This window comes from Maniola jurtina, chromosome 11 (genome assembly GCF_905333055.1).
Source record: "Maniola jurtina chromosome 11, ilManJurt1.1, whole genome shotgun sequence".
Taxonomy (NCBI): domain Eukaryota; kingdom Metazoa; phylum Arthropoda; class Insecta; order Lepidoptera; family Nymphalidae; genus Maniola; species Maniola jurtina.
The window spans coordinates 10,435,659-10,454,080 of record NC_060039.1 but is presented as its reverse complement, the minus strand read 5'-3'; the positions used below and the strand labels follow the sequence as shown (position 1 = coordinate 10,454,080).

Below are 18,422 nucleotides of genomic sequence, written 5' to 3'. Positions count from 1 at the left end.
CAGCCATATCTAGCTAAACTGTGTTTTCGCATCCTAAGTACTCGTAGTTATACATTAGTATACATTTTGCATTCATGCCAAATGTGTCTTCTCTACATCCACTATAAACTTCAAGGATTCATTTGAAACTCCAAAGCTACTATTCTATACTTAACTAGCTTATGCCCACGATTTCGTCCGCGTGGACTACATAAATTTCAAACCCTTAGAAGATAAAAATCTTCTTAGGGGTTTTTTTTTTTTTTAAATGAAAATATTACAATAAAACTTAAAGCTAGCCTTATCTAATTACTATACAAATCATGCCCGCGTGGAATGGTGCCAAGAATACTGGCTGCATTTCCGCGTTGGACAGCCAGGCTGATCCGTTGCGCAAAAAATGAGCCAGATCTTAGGGGTTGATTTTTCAAAAATTATGCGTGCTCAGCCTGACCCGTCTAGTAGTTTGAGCTGTGCGTTGATAGATCAGTCAGTCAGTCAGTTTTTACTTTTATATACTTATTTAGATAATTATTATTTACAACTAGCTGGCCCTCCCCGGCTTCGTTTGGCAGCATGTTTATTTTAAAGCTGAGCTTAGCAATACTTAGGTACTTACTAACCTAAAAAAATCAAAGGATACCAAAAGGTTGCCTACAACAGCTTGCTTGTAAGCCATTGCATGCTCGTTTGGTGTGCATAGTAGTTTTTCTTCTGCTTTTTTTTTCACTAAGCTCCTCCAAATAATTACTTAATATGTAGTTGCACTTCATTTGAATTGCAATATTCTCATTCAACTACAGTTATATAACCGTAAAAATGCATTTCAATAATAGATTGTCTTCTCAATAAAAGCTGGAAAATGAAAATAAGAACGGGATTCACATTTTATAATAGTAAGTAATTTGAAATCTCCATTCAATTTGGCTTTTCTCTTTCCCGCAGTGTTCGCGAGCGTGGAAAGGGAAATGTAGTTCAAGGGATTGAATAAAAATGAAAACTGAAATTACAATTTAGAATGTTGAAATTGCTTCACCGCAAGAAACATGTTTCTAAAAATTTAATTACAAGGTTTATTAAGGAAAAATGTGCAACATTTTCGAGTTTGTTAGCATGCTGCAGCTGTGGGGTTCATGGATATACTCGTAGGTAGGTATTTCACCCCTACCCAATTGTCATACATATTTTGTTAATATTTGCCATTGACTTATTATAATTTATATCAATGATATTTGCCTTTTTAACCCCTGACCCAAAAAGAGGGGTGTTATAAGTTTGACGTGTGTATCTGTGTATCTGTCTGTGGCATCGTAGCTCCTAAACTAATGAACCGATTTTAATTTAGTTTTTTTTTGTTTGATAACTCAAAATTTAAAAAACCCCCGACACAAAAACCTCTGAGTCCTTCTTAAAACTGAGTTCTTTTGCTTTTTTTTTTCTTCCGTGGTAATCTTCGTGGATACCGCCGCGCCCGGGAAGGCACAGAGGTAATGTTCGGACTCTTATCGAATATAACCAACGGTGTTCGACGCATCGATGGTGGCGTCTGCTGGGACCCTCCTCCGGAACCAAGGTCGACTTGCATCAACATTTTTAAAGTGTTCGAGTGAAGGTTTCTACCCCTGTCCTTTTCTTATCGACCCTGGTATAAACTTGACAAAAGTGGCAGCATTGCAAAATTTTAAAAACCAGATTGCAGTTAGGTGCAAATGGGCCCTAGACTAGAAGCTGTATCCTCGCCTTGGTGACAGTGGTGCGCCTCTTTTGCGCGCTTGTTGTCTTTATTCGCCAATTTACTTACATTTGCCTTCCGCCCCGCGAAGCCCCGCGGGTCGTAAAGTAATATTATCCACCGCTGGGCGAGGGCAATAGTGCCTCTTTTACGGGCCGCGAGCGAACGTCACATGGGAAATTATTTGACGTGGCGTTTAATGGATTTTTGCCTTCATAACATGCTACCTCCAGCCAAATAAAAACGCGAGTACACAAAATACTTAAATAAATAGGAGCTGATGTGGGCATGTGGAATATATTTGAAGAGGAGTATTTTGCATAATACCTACGTGTTTCAAAGGAGTTAAATATCGACTACTTCATTAATAGTATCATCACCACCTCATTGCTTGATTTATTTTTTATAGATGCCACAGTTTTCTTGTTTTTTATTTTATTTATTAAAATCGGTGAAGTCAAACTCATACACGAATTTTTCTGTACCATGATACATGAAATAACAATTGTAAATATTTTTTTAACTGTCATGGCATCAATTTTAAATTTTTTATTATTTGTTGTTATATATAAATACTCCTCCACCTCACTCCACCTCGCCAACAAACTGGCACACCAGCGAGCTATAATATTATAGATTTTTGTTAAATTATTTTGATTAAATAAATTTAAAAAAAAAGCAGCAATAGAAATCCATACTTATTCTGTGAGAATTTCAACTCTCTAAGTACCTATTGCGGTTCATGAGGTACAGCTGACAGACAGACGGACGGATGGATGAACGGACAGACGGAGGGACGGACAGCGGAGTCTTAGTAATAGGGTCACTTGGCACCCTAAATTTAAAAAGTGTATGTTGTTACAGAGTACACGGTGACGAGCCTAGAACTGCTAGAGCTGCGGGTGCCAGCACATGTGCCTCTAGGGACACGGCCGTCCCTGTCCTGTCGCTGGCAGCTGGGCCCCAGTGACGTGCTGTACTCGGTCAAGTGGTACAAGGATGGAAAGGAGTTCTTCAGGCATGTTCCAAGAGACGTTGAACCGAGAAGAAAGTTTTTACTGCCTGGAGTTGATGTAGAGGTAAGTAATCAAAAGTACAGGCTTTGCTGTCAGTTTCAACACAGTCTTCATTGTAAACCTACTGGCTAAGGACCAGTTTCCACTTAAGCGGAGCGGAGAGGAGGTGTGCTTCGACCATAGATGACGTGAACAAGTTATCACGTCATCTTTTAAAATTCTGATGTCTCAGCTCCGCTTAGGTGGAGCACCTTACTCTTAGTTTAAACTAACAAGCAATTAGATATTATTTTTTATTTTCTGAATTAAAAAAAATTACAAGTAAGAATTTTACAAGCTTTATATAAAACTCCTGTCACAACTTGGTAACAGTAAGTGGTTTAAGACATTGGAGTACCTAAACTCGCTATAATAGGTTAAGTGATGTAATGACTGACTGACTGAATGAGTGACTTTTATTTGACTGGGTTGTCGCAAAATTATTTACTCAATACTTATGTACAATGTCAATAAAAGCCTTTTTTTAACTTACCTAGCTCTACTGCACATCATCAGTCAGTTCAGCAGGATTTTATTTACTTAATAGATATAATTAATCTTACTAATGAATAGAAAGATACCTGACTAAGGTTTCGGGGCGAGATTAGTTAGATACAATTATAAACGTACATTAAAGTCTAGATTTTATAAGCGTATATACGAGACGAGTATCAAGTTCCACACAGGCACCTATTCAAAATATCTACGAGGCAATAAGCAAAGCGTGGGTGTGAGACCCATTACCAATTTGTAACATGGTAATATTTAAATAATATTCGGTTCTTATACGGACTCTTATTAAAATAATAATGTAATAATTACAATACTATTTCAATAAGAGACCTTATTAAAACTAACTATTACTAGTTATTCTCTATTTTATACTGACGAAAATTTCACAAGGTTTTCTTTTACTACTTGGTTAAAAAGTGGGCCAAAAAAAGATAGTGAAATGTAAAATGTTATAAAATGTAAACACAAGCTATGTACCTACTCGTTCTTGCTAAGGAAAATTCGCCCCTAGTTTTATAAAAATTGTTAACAAAAAAAAACACAATAATGCTACAGCTCGAACGTTGCACATAGAATGTTCCTAAATGGGTAAATAATAAAGAACGCTTGAGAGAGTTTGTTATTAAATCAGTCATGCGGCATGCTATTTTATACCCCGCGTCAAAAATAGCATCAGCTTATACTAAAAGTTATATAGCTTATAACTAAATAAGGCCCAAACCACCCCAAAGGTCTCAAGTGACCTTTAATACACCTAATTATAATATTTCAAATCTCTAGCACATCAGAAAGTAAATTTAAAATCGATCGTAAACTTTGTTTTGAACAGACAAACAGACAAACTTATAGGCAGTCAAGAAAACAATTTAGTATTTCATTGTCCTTCAGTTCCATCTATGTTTATAAATACTCTAACTCACCGGGAAGTTAGTATAAAATCGATTGTACCAGTAATAGCGAGCAGACAAACAGACCGACAAGAAACCAAGCTACCTGATGAAACCTTTTTAAAAAGAAGACACTGACTGACTGACCTAGTATCAACTTACAGCTCAAACCAATTCTCTCAACAACGTAGACTCACACCGAGCGAAGCCGTAATGGGTCAGCTAGTCACACTAATATTATAAAGGCGAAAGTTTGTATGTAGGTATGTGTGTGTGTGTATGTTTGTTACTCTTTCACGCAAAAACCACTGGACGGATTTGGCTGAAATTCGGAACGAAGATAGATAATATCCTGGATTAGCACATAGGCTACTTATTATCCCGGAAAATCAAAGAGTTCCCATGGGATTTCGAAAAACCTACATCCACGCGCACGAAGTCGCGGGCATCAGCTAGTTAAGTAATAACGAACTCTTAAGAGAGCGTATAATGAAATTAATCATGCCGCCAGTCGAGTCGTTTGCTCTGGTCTCGGAGCTTCCCACACGAGCGGATATTACGCCGTGGAGAGGCCGCCGTAAACACTTGCCGTGAAAAGCTGTTCCGACTTCCGTCAATTAGTTGCAACCGTTACTCCAGAACTTTTATCTGCTTATATGAATTGTTGCGCTAGATTAACTTTTCATGTATATTCTGAAGTCAAAGAGCTTCCAAACGAGTTTTATTCTATATCAAAAAAGAAGCTGCAACCTCATCAGGTGATTTTTATGTATCTTGTGAGTTGTGACCACATCTCCTAAATAATGCCAGAGTTAATCAGATCAGAGTCAGATAGTTGATCCGAATGTCAATAGGAGCAGCCTAACAACACTGGTGCGTTTTCAACTTGCGTTTGATGGTTGCTGTCACTACCCAGATATAATACATTAGGTACGCCATCTTCTTCTTCTTCTTTCTTAGCCTTTGTTAATCCATTGTTGGACATAGGCCTCCTCACGTGCACGCCACTCCTCTCGGTGTTGTGCGAGCCTCCTCCAAGTTTTTCCCACCAGCTTGGTAATGTCGTCTGACCAACGGGAGGGCTGGCTTCCAACGTTCCTCCTTCCGGTGCGTGACGTACCGGTAGCTACGCCATAATCACTAGCAATTATTATAGCGCTGTGCTGCATGTAATAACGCACGCACTCTCTTGCACTCAGTTTCTTAGCAAAAGTTGCGATTCAAATTCGGTGACTTAGTGGGCATTAGGCCTTAGAAAGTTTTGACAGGGCGTTTCATTAAATTAATCGTGTTGTGAGTTGCGGCGTTTGCTTAGGTCTCGGAGCTCGCCGTGTACAAGCGGAAATTACCGCATGAAGCGGCCGTCGCGTCGTAAACAAACTCGCCATGAAAAGTATTCTTCCGTGTATTAATCTCCACCACCATAGGTAATTTCAACCATAAAACGAGGAACTTTTTGTTTACTCTTTGCACCAACATATTGCTATAAATTAAACAAATATTTTATAAGGAAAATAAAATAAAAATGTGGCTATGATACAAGTGTATTTACATATCTGTAATATGTATTCTCGGCTAACATCGTTATTCTAGGCTTTTGTGTTTCGATAAGCTTGTTTACATACTGTGCACTTTAGAATGATCTTTATTCAAGAATTAATAAAGAATTCAAACTAATTTATTTACCTAATTAATACATTCTAGCTTTTGCCCACTACTTTTTCCGTGTGATAAAATACTGAGCCAATTTTCAGTTGATATTAAATTCCGGAGCTATGTAGGTAACATCCAAACTTACAAACTTTATCCTTAAATAAATATTACTGTCTAGATTTATTCAAAGTGCCATTTGTTACAAAACATATTGAAAAACTCTGGACGAAACTGTAAAGACGCATTTAATTACGAATTATTAACGAGCACTAAGCACCAGAGAGTTTATACTTAGGATGTTAATAGACAATTTACTCTCTGCAAGGCTGTTTCACTGAGCCAATTTCAGTTTGTGAATATTATATCAGAGACCATAAGCAAAGTGCAGGAAAACAAAGCGCCATATTTAACTAACGTGCCTTTACAATTTTATTACAATTTACATATAACCTCTTCTCTCTGTTCATAATAATTATGCCCTCATTTTTAGGGGTTCGTGCCTCATAATGGAAAAGATGGAACCCTTATAGGATCACTTTGTTGTCAGTCTATCCGAGGTAACAATATCGAATAGGTAATTAGGTACCAAAGTCTATATATAGGCTTTGATATGTAAGTAATATACTCAGACAAATATCAATAGATTATCGATGCCTCATACTGCGGCGAATAATATCAGACCGCCCGCCACAAGAAAAAGAATCCTTCAAAGCGTATTTGCATATAACTTCACTGATCCTCAATACCTACAATATTACTACTAATAGGGGTAGGTCTTGAAATAATCACTACCCATATTAATTTTTTTTTTAATGAAAATATTACAATAAAATTATTAAATTATTGTATTAAAATGCGAAAGTATGTTTGTTTGTTGATTTGTCCTTCAATCACGCCGCAACGGAGGAACAGATTGACGTGATTTTTTGTATGGATATAGTTAAAGTCTTGGAGAGTAACGTAAGCTACTTTTTATCCCGGAAAATCAATTCCCACGGGATTTTAAAAACCTAAATCCACGCGAACGAAGTCGCGGGCATCAGCTAGTTGAATGAATAAACCCGAAAAACATGCGAACTGGACGAAAATATAAGGGTTCCTTGTAAACTACGGAGCCCTAAAAATAAAACATCTCTGTCCCAGATACGTCCAATGCAGCATAACACATGTAAACTGTTTTTATGTGAACTATGAAGACAATATTGCGGTTACGTGGACTGGGAAGCACGGCTTACGGCTATCCATCGTTTCTCTTCTTTATTGCATTCGTCTAGGCAATCGGAATATGAGAACATGCTTATAATTATTTTTTTGTATTCGGTTGGTAGTTACTTACGATACTTACCACTTATAACTTTTATACACAGGGTACAGGGTCAAAACATGGTAGGTACATTATTGCAATTTATTGTTGACACCAAAAACAAGTGTCATAGGAGTTTTACCAAAACTTGTAAAGTGTTTGTAAAATATTATTGTTTTTTTTATTATTTGCTAGCACAAAAGAGAGAATAATATTATGTGCCTGAAATTCATGATGATACTTTTACAAGTTTTTCCAAACACGAATATGATGATAGTAGGGGTAAGAATATTAGTAGTTTTTTCATTTTTTTTTTTTATAATGTTATTGGCGGCTTCAAAGTTGGAGATGAAATTGAGTCAAGTCAAAGAAAGTCAGAAATCTTGCTTATAGAGTCTTCCACCTTTTCAGCACTTACAATTGAATTGCGTTCGGTCAGTTCGGTGTGAGCTCGGACAAGGCGGGTGGAGCTTGCGACTCATCTGTAATAATAACCTAACTATATTATATTTCCTATTCACGTTGGCCTAACTCGTTTTGAGAGCCACGTACCTATAATATAAGGGGCATTATAAAACATAAAGGAAAATGTGCTAAGGCCATACAGGTGACTCATCTGCACTGAACTGACCACATTATCTACAGTTAACTAATACTCTACACATACTACGTTAGCTACGTTTCATTTTTCATTCGAACTTTGACGAATTTTGGCATCACAAAATATTTCTAGGCCCAAAAACTATCAAATTTAATCATCAGCTAAACATTATTTTAGTCATCGAAAAATTGGCCTTCAACTGAGTTTTTAATCAGCCATTTATCTTATTTTCCGTTAGCTTAAATCAAAGACGTCAGAAACTTTTTTGAATTATGCATGTTGGCTCTACTGGCCTTTCAGTGTCACGACGGGGGAGTAAGAAGTACGAAGCTCCGCCTTAGGATTTATGAACCCTGACAGATGGCTTAACCTTACCAACTTAACCTTACAAAGTACTATTTCATATAGCTGCCGACTCAAATAGCTGTAATTTTTGGCATATAGGCACTGTCCGTTCAGAGTTAATTTACCCGTGACATTTGTATATTATGTTGGCATTACTTCCTGTTAAGCAATTGAGTACCAAAATTGGTCACCTACGTGTTTTCCACATTTTCCACACGTTATGTGCTACGCATATTATGTGCTATTTTACAAGTAGGTAATAGTAGTGACTAAATTAATTGAGCTTTAATTTGGCAACTTGTTTGGCAAAATTCATTGCCTTATATTTCTTATTTGCTTTCTAACTTAAAATATGCAGTCATTTGTTTATTTAATTTATCCAGAAGGAACATAACTCTGAACGGACTGCAGATACCTTCTTGATTAAACACAGCAAAATAATTATATTCACAAAATAGTTTCTAACCCCGACCCAAAAAGAGGGGTGTTATAAGTTTGACGTGTGTATCTGTGTATCTGTCTGTGGCATCGTAACTTCAAAACTAATGAACCGATTTTAATTTAGTTTTTTTGTTTGAAAAAGACTTGATCAAGAGTGTTCTTAGCTATAATCCAAGATAATCGGTTCAGCCGTTTGAAAGTTATCAGCTCTTTTCTAGTTATTACTGTAACCATCAGTTGTCAGGGGTGTTAGAAATTTTTAATTTACACTTGTTTGTGTTTTATTGTGTGCAATGGCAAAGCTGTAAAGTTGGCATTGCCTTCTGAATACTTAATGATTAGAGTTAAAAGATTTTATTTTCACAGAACTCAAGTCCTAACGGCTCGAATGTAACACTTTACCCGGCTGTCCTGGAGACAGGCGGACGGTACCGCTGCGAGGTGTCCGGTGAGCGACCACTGTTCCCCACCGTCTCCGACCACGCGGATATGACTATAGTTGGTATGTTACTACAGTTTACTTTAGTATAAAAACGATATAAAACCTGATGTAACACTTTACCCGGCTGTCCTGGAGACAGATGGTTCCTGTCTTCGGAGAACGACCACTGTCCCCCACCATCTCCGACCACGAGATAGGCCTACAATTCATAATACAACATCAACAAAAACCATAATATACCAAACCAAACCAAAATATACGAGAAGCACTTTGCCGACAGTCCAGGAGACAGACGGACGCTATCCCTATTACCTAACTATACCTAAATTCTGAGTCTGATACCTAAGTTTCTTGCCGGCAAAATCTGCTTTCCGAGCACAAGCCGTCGTAGCTGAAATAAATATTTCATTAAATTCATTTATGGCAGGACGAGAGTATGGATATTTTGTATTCTGACACATTTATTTCGGTCCAAGTTTGGTTTGTTCACTGCTAGTTTTTACACTTTGCAATTTTAATTTCCCTGTCTAAAATAGTTTCAAATAAGTTCACCGTTTAATTGATTATAGACAGTTTCAGTCTCAACTCACTTACCAGGAATAGAGCGCGTCAGTTTTAGTCATGCCACTTGAGAACTTGTATAAAATATTTATGACCCACTTAGGGATGTGCGAGGAATAAAGAATCCCTTATTTTCCATAACATAAGGTTTTTTGTACTAATTCTTTGATAAGCTAAGCAATGAAAAAACGTGATTTTACCCAGACCTGAGCTGAAACGATATATTTATTTATACCTATTCACAAAAGTGTGATTCGACGCCGCATTCTCAAACTCTACTAAAAGTTACAACGTTGCCAAAAACTTCCGGAAATCCTCTAATTTCACGTCATTACAGAAGTGCAATACCTTTTTGCAATCCATGACATTGGACAATCCTCAAAAATAAAAAATACGTCCATTCCTGCTGTTCATAATTTCTAAATGAATGGTTTAGTTAGTTAGCCGAACCGAAATCACGTCGCGTCGTAGTTTGTAGCGTTAATTCGCATCGCGTCGCTCGGTACTTTTATATTTTGGCTCTAAGCGAATATATTAGCACATCCCTGCCGAAAAATCATATTGTATTTTATAATACTTACTTACTGTTTTTTGTTTCAGCTTTGCCTGCAACGGGGCCGATTATAACAGGCTCCCGTCTGCGGTACCAGATAGGGGACAGAGTGCAAGTCAACTGTACATCGGGTCGATCGCGACCCGCCACCAGGCTGACGTGGTATATTAACGGGGAGCCTGCGCCCTCCGGTGCAGTCTTACCCCCAGAACACTTCCAACATGACGATGGCCTCGAGACAACTACTCTTGGCCTCGACTTCAAAGTTAAATCTAAACATTTTAGAAAAGGAGATCTTAAGTTAAAAGTAAGTCCTTACCAAGTATTAAAAGTATCTAACAATAAACAAACATTGAAAAAAGGAAGTATCATAAGGAAAAATAACGATAATTTCAGCAACCATCAACTTTCTTGCTGATTCTTCTCGGTAGAAATTGTATTCCGAATGAGTCGTAGATTCATTTTACTATTCATTATCAAGATCAACCATGGCCGGCTCACAACAGAGCACGGATCTCCTCTCAGAATGACAAGGTTTTGGTCATAGTCTGCAAAACTGCCCAAGTGCAGATTGGCAGACTTCACACACTTGAGAACATTATGGAGAACTGTCAACATGCAGATTTCCTCACGATGTTATCCTTCGCCGTTAAAGCAAGTGATATTTAATTACTTAAAACACACATCACTTCCGAAAAGTTGAGTGCCCGGGAGACGGAAATCTTAACCACAAGGCTATCAGGCTATTTTACTATTCAATAGTACCTACTTAAATAGTTCTAGCCGCACATATTCATCAATAATGTCTAAGAAGGATATAGTTTTAAAACTCCATTCCCCTTATTATTCTTCAAAGTCATAAATAAAAACATTTATTTTGTTGCTAGTGCCTCGCAACCATCGCCACAGTTTATTGGCGAAGCAACGAAGAGAGCGTGCAGGGCGAAAAACTGAAAGGATACGCGCGTTCACGAGAATTGCTTGAAGGAACATCGCGCGCCGATCGCGTGCAGGCCACTGGACAGTCGGCCGAGTGTCGCGCGACATTGCCTTCAATACTAATTCTACTAGTACATTACTCAACAGTACTCCGTAGATTCTAACCTAATTTATACAGTACGCATTCCAAGTTGCAGTACATATCCAAAGTGTGAAATGTATTATAGTTATGTGTATAGATCTTTTAAGGCAAATTTTGTGTACGGATAATTAGTCAAATATTGTCATGAGATAAAGAAAATAAAAATACAAATTGAAATAATATTATATAGACTTCACGCAAATAAATCATGATAAAGCCGATTGCATGTTTTACCATTGTATATTTTATCATACGGAAACTGCCATTTTGAGGTTTTAATGAACTTGTATTGAACACAACCTAGTGAACAATAATTGAAGTATGCAACCAAATTATATTTAACAATGTACGATATTTGTAAAATATATTTATTGTTATTTAGCGTAGTTTTAATTAATTTTCGATAATGTTATTAGGTGACAGTCTTAAAAGCTCGCCCTACACCGCGCATGAATTGCGTCCGTAAATCATTTTGCCTGCAATTTGTGCGTTTAACTTCTACATGAAAAAGATGTCCCTCTACACTCCCAGAATTTCACTTTCCCAAAACTTTTCAAAGTCTAGTTTGTAGTCACTTTGTGGTGGACAATAGTACCGGCATAGGACGGAGCGCCGCGAAGGTTGAACGCGAAGTCACAAAACCTTTCGCACTATAGTCGTTTTCGCATCGCAAATGTAGAGCTAGCTTGAGAATAATTGACACTACTACCAGAGTGAATGTGCTACCACCTTTATATACTTTCTCTAGACATCAGAAGCTATTTTATTAGAGCTTGATGAGATGATAATTATACTAAGCGACTCTATGCTCTTATTTATAAAGTGTCTATACAAGCCAATGTGCCGTCGTAATGGTAAATACCTAATCCAATAATATACCTAGCTGCGATTGCAAGTAAATATTTGCTTTGTACTAATAATTAGGTACATCATGAAATTTTTTGGTCTTATTTACTTAAATTGTTATTTAACTGTTGGATAGTCCGTGCATAATCGATACTCGATACAAATAAGATAACCTGGATTTATAACACAAATCCAAACTATTATTACGAATTCGCCCAATACCTACCTACCTTAATTATCATCTCAATCTTTATTAATTATCATCGATCCTTCCAAGAATCACTACACTAAACTTAGTTTAGAGTTAAAATTACATAGGCTCACTTTAGAAACATTAAAAAAAAACACTGAATTTAACATTTGAATAAATAGACTTGGGAATCCATGTATTGAACACAACGACTATATTACTAGAAAATGTAACTGCTTTGTTAACAAATTCAGTCAATTGTATTTGTTTCGAGTTTAGATATAGCTAAACTAAGTATAATTTGTTATAAATTTGTCTAAAAGAAAACTTATTTAAAAAATCGGCACTGAAATAGGTAGGTACTTCATTATAATGTTATAGTTCTTAAAATGCAAGATTGTTTTTATCGCCTCAAAGTGATCCAAAGAACTGTATTTTTTACCAAAGCTACAATTACCATTAACGTGTAAAACGAAATGTTTTAATAATACAATTACGCGGTTTATATTATGTATATACAATTTGATAAAGCAAATTTGAATAACGTATTTTAATATTGAGTACCACCAAAATTTATCGCTGCTTTAATATGCAGATGAACCTACAAAATATGGCTTAATGATTTAAAGCCACAAGTAGGTATGTTATTGTAGTAATTTTAAAATTGTAAACATAATTTTTGTTTGTTATGTAAATGAGAAATAAATATAATTTAGCCCCTCCATTCAAAGATCAAGAGCTTTGTATAGACTTTTAAGTAAAGACTTTTAAGAAGACCTTGCCTTGTGCCAACCCTGTTACAAAATTATATTTTGTAACCCTGTTACAAAATTATACTGAACAGGATAGAAATTCTAAGAAATCACTTTTGTTTTTTAATTATAACGCAAACCAGACGATGTAGTATCGGGAAAATCTGCCTAGAACATTTTTATTCATAGTAGGTACCTACTTATCAAGATTAAGAACGACTGTTCAAAAGCGAAAGAACTAAATGAAATTATACTTAGTATGTAAATGCTGTGCAGTCTTTCCATCCTGTTTAGCAAAAAATATGTCAAAATAAAAAATTTACTGACGAAACCTTTTTAAAATATTTCTTAACATCATATCGCGTTAACTTGAAGACTTTTCCCTTTACCTGTATCACTTTGACATGTTAGGACTCAGGACCTATCTTAGCAAGCTAAATTCTTGTCACGCCTTAGCCCCTGGGGGCAGTTCTTGTTTTATCTTTGTACCTCTGGAAAATAATATTGCCGTAAGACTTAATAATTGAGGCCGCATACACGAAACTTTCAAAACATCGGCAATGGAGGATTTGTTTGCTTTTAGGAAGCTAGAACCTGTGATAGAACTTTTAGCTCTACACATTTGAATATTATTAATATTGGCCTGTCTAAAGCTATGACACTGATCCGTGCTCATATTTTGTATGCCATGCAGCGATTTATTGAGGCACAAACGCTCAAATGCAACAAGTCACCAAAGCACGATGCAGCATCAAAATATGTGATCAAAGTAGTCTCAAAATGGCTGATTGCCGATGAGAAAGGTATCGAGCTTGTTTGGCCTTCAGAGGAGTCTCTCCGTCACTCACTTCATACAAACGTAGTTCCGATTTCATTTGAATATTAAGCCACCAAAGTTCATGAAATTTTGCAGACATATTCTAGAAACTATGTGTCTACAAAATTTGATTGACTTTGATTGCTTTATATTCAAATGGGAAGGAAACTACGTTTGGGTAGAGCGAGTGACAGAGAGTCCTCTGTAAGCCCTAATACACACGAGCGTTAAAAAAGCGTTGCGTTATAACCCGGCGTTGCGCTGGAAATACAACTGTGCGCGATAAAAAGCGCTGACGTTTGAACAGATACTTGGGAATGCATTTGTTGTATTTGAACGCTTTTTTAACGGACGTTAAAAAAGCTCTCGTGCAAATGAGGCCTAAAAGCGTTTTCAAATTAGCCGCAATATGTCATGCGACAACAGCGCAGTCGCAATGCAATAGGTGGCAATTATTAAGTACAACCTCGATAGCTAATGCAACAATACTCTTCAACCTATTATAGTTTAGAAAATATCCTACTCATAAATAATCATCGCTAAAAATAATACATTAATTTTATAAATATTTAGTTATAGTATCAACTGTTTGTTGATTTCATGCAAATATTATATTTATCCTAGTCATTGAGATGAGGTAAATTACTTATTTAGGTAAAGGAAAAAGTTTGTATAAAAGGGATACAGTTTGGGCTACTCATTTTATTACAATCATTTACTGTTAGTACCTATACATATTATTAGATTAGAAAAAGTTCAGTTACTCATCGGACGAAGAAAATATAAAAATTCAGATAACAGGGACGAATAGTGTAGAAAAATCTTTAAAATATGTTTATTAAATTAATGATGTACGAAATAAAATGCTGTATATGTATACCTACCGTACTATAAATAATTAATACTTAGTCAAATATTCAGTCAATTTGCGGTAGAACCGATATTAAGTATATTAAGATAGTAAATCATAGCTATTTATACTTAGTTATATTTATCTACACATAAAGATATTTAAAATATTCGGTAATTACATTGTATAATTTTGTGTATAACTTTAAAGCTAAGTGTTCACTAGCTATAAACATCGCAGAAGTCAGCTGTTATGGTCATGTCAGTCTCAATTCCATCTATTTTTAGTATCTGTAGGTAGGCAAAAGTTGACTTATTGCGTGTTTTTAGTTTGTATACAGTGCAAAGCGAGCGACACGTGCAAGTGATTTTCCAGAACTAGTTTGCACAAGCTTTATTTCTAGTGGACACTTAACTTTACAGCTGTAGCTGTCTCTTCGAACCATTAACAGTAGAATCCATACTTATATGAATATGTTTGCCTTGAACTGTGGCAGAGTATGTACTGATAAAATAATTATTTTCCATCTAAATAAAATATTACATTAACAGACGTCGAACTAAATAAACTTTAATAAAAATAGTCGTGTTAATCCAATGAACAATTTTCGCCATAAGGGAAATGTGAAAAATAATATGATATTACTACATTAATTATATGATATATGGTTAGTAAAAATGTTTTCGAATACGAAATAATAGGCTACAAACTTTTATATGTTATAATATATTATTTGTCTTATCAATTAATTTTATCGACAGGTGTATATTATAAAAAAGAGATAAAGAAAATTATCTGAATGTAATACTTATACATTTTTTAAAGATTTGAAAATGTTATCAAATCTATATACCTACTTACGCAAAAAAATCACATATACGTACTAGGTATAATATGAAATGAAAATGCCTAAGCTTGTGTCGTTCGAAATTTGGATTAAAAAGTTTGCAATTATATTCCAAATTATTTTAGTATTGTATATATAAAAAATAGAAGAATAAGTACATCATGTTGGCCATGCTGCATAAAAGAGTTTATTAAGAATATAAAAAAAATTAAGGCATAAAAAGATTTATGAACATTATGACCGACTTTGGTGGGTACATTGATTAAAATAAGTTAATTAAAGTTTTATGCGCGCTTAACTTTAGCGTCGTAATATTATTAGAAAAAAAACATTATTCTGGTTGTTTATTTTCCGAAATAAATTACAATTTGTCACTGTAATAGCTTCAAGTGTGTTGTATTATAAGTAAGTACATGTTTTAAGGTATCCAGTTAAAATTGTTGCTTATTGTTATTAATTATTAGTACCTAAGTACGTAAATATGAAAATGTAAATAAGAGTAAAGTAGCTCAAAGTAACGGAACATTAATATACTATGTGATCATAAAGAAAGTAACGATGTTTTATTTTGCTCTTCTCACAAGTAAAGTTGCTGTCACTGATAATAAATTACTCCTGATTATTAAAAAAAACTAGCTTATGCTCGCGACTTTACTTACTTTTTAGGAGTTGAATTTTCAAAAAAAATAATCTTATAGGATGTCTACGTTCTGAACCGTCCAGTAGTTTGTGCTTTGCGTTGGTAGATCCGTCAGTAAGTTAGCATTTCCTTTTAGAGATATTTAGATAATAAAAATGTCAAAAAGAAAATTTAATCTACATAGAAAATAATATTTTTCTCTAATTGCCCAAAATTATTTACTTAATATAAAACGAGTAGGTCCCTATCTGAAATGTCCTAGAATTGCCTTTAAAATTTTCCACTTGGCGCAAAATAGCACTGATTTATGAAAATAACAAGAAAAGGGGAATTTAATAAATATTTCACTTAACGGTTAATTTGGGTACCTACCTAAATATCGTAACAAATTTTTTCCCGGCGTGCCAACGGCTAAATTTCAAGGATTATAGGGATTGCGTCCCAACCCACTTTTTAATTAAATTATTATCAATTCGGACTAAATAAAATTGTTTATTAAACAGGTAAGTTGTACCTTATTACATAAAATATGAATAGGTAAATAAAAAAATATTATTATGATCAATCACAACATGCTTGCGCCAAGTGTTTATTATTCTCTTGGGCTTGCATCATCTCACTTGAGAAGTGTCAGTGATCTTGCTAGCCGATATAATCCACACTAGCTATATTCACACAACCACATTATTGCTATCAATACTAGCTAATGCCCGTGATTTCGTCCGTGTGGATTTAGGTTTAGAAAATCCTCCGGTAACTCTTTGATTTTCCGGGATAGAAAGTAGCTATATCATTCTCCAGGTGTTCAACCTACCGCAAAAAAATCACGTTGCTCCGTTGCGAACCAACAAAATGAAAGAAACATGTAAAATTATTTTGAATACTTAATTAAAAAAAAAAACATTTTCTTATTTATATAAATGGCTAATGATATCTGTTTGACCGATCTCAATGAAAGTGGCACATTTTGTGGATTAGGTAGGTACTTTTTGAGCTGGAAAAAATTATCTTGAGTCTTGACGCTTGACCCACGGGAATATAATCATGCATAATGTTTTAGGCAACCACTATTAATGCATAAATATATATTAATCAATATCATCATTTTATTATAGTCTATAGAAGCTACGTGCATTTATGATTGCGTGCCAATAACAAAATAGTTTATTGCCGACCTACATCATTACTATGTTAAAAAAAGTTTTTTTTGACTATAAAATGTTTTACTCGTAGACGCTTAGGATGTTGCGTGTGGCAAACCCATTAGGTGTTTGCATACAGTTTGCATAATATTGAGGCATGGCGCGCCCACTCTCCATCGCATTACGTTAACACACTCATTATTCTTAATTGTTGTCATGTTGTGTTCGAAAAATGAATAAACATTATTATAAATCAGGTCAATTAATGTCATGTCCCTGATATTGGATGTTCGGTAAGTAATTGATTGCTGTGGTGCACTATTGTGTAAAAGAGGATGTTGGCGGCATTAAAACCAATAGAGCTATGCATATTATATACCTACCTACCCATACTATAGAAATATGCTACAGACTACAATATTGTGAAATGTGCAATGAATACTGAATAGTCAACAAAGAGGCATTTTGTTACTGACAGGTTATTTTGTTTTCGATATATGGATATAACTCATGTCCCGAGAGTCTGCTGTAAATTTTGAAAAGGTGCTAGCTATTGTATCCATTTATTTCATACTTATATTTTAAATGCAAAAGTGTTTCTTCTGTTTGCTAGCTTAACACGAGCTATTCATTAGCTTAACCGATTTTGACTTTTGGTACAGAGATAATAGCTTGCATACCGGGGGCGAAAATAAGCTTCTTTTTATCCTGGAAATAGCAAAGAATTCTCATGGGATTTTTAAAACCTAAATCGATGCGAACAACGTCGCGGGCATAATCTAGTATTATATAAAGAGGTAGTGCTAGCTTACAAACTTTAGCAATAAAAGCTCAAAAGTAAGACAGTTCTACGTTAGCTGTTACCTATAGTGAACTAGTCGGTTGGTAATTGGTTTGATGACTAGCCAAGCGGTCAAATAACTCAGTATTTCCTTGCTATGAAAATCAAAGTAAAAACCTTTTATTCAAAATGGCGTATCCACAACTGTACACTTTTTGACTGTCAGTTGTCAAATTAGACAAATGAATTGACGTGATGGGAATAATTAATTACCTTGAACTTAAGCTACGAAGGTTCCAAACGCGCCCTTATCTGAGAAGAAGTCTATAACAATCTATCATCTCACCATCACATAACTAATTGCTATATCCAATCATCTTGGAGCTCTATTCTTATCAGACTATCCAGATT

The 18,422-nt window shown here is 35.3% G+C and overlaps 1 protein-coding gene across 1 annotated transcript in view; it reads left to right on the top strand.

Moving 5' to 3' along the window:
- Positions 1-13,793, top strand: part of LOC123869571 — a 132,258-nt gene extending 118,465 nt beyond the window's left edge. The window contains exons 3-6 of the mRNA XM_045912556.1: positions 2,576-2,790; positions 8,876-9,011; positions 10,113-10,372; positions 10,953-13,793. Of these exons, the coding sequence (XP_045768512.1) occupies positions 2,576-2,790; positions 8,876-9,011; positions 10,113-10,372; positions 10,953-11,168 (827 nt within the window). The 3' untranslated portion in view covers positions 11,169-13,793. The remainder of the gene's footprint in view (positions 1-2,575; positions 2,791-8,875; positions 9,012-10,112; positions 10,373-10,952) is intronic.
- The last annotated feature ends 4,629 nt before the right edge of the window (positions 13,794-18,422 follow it).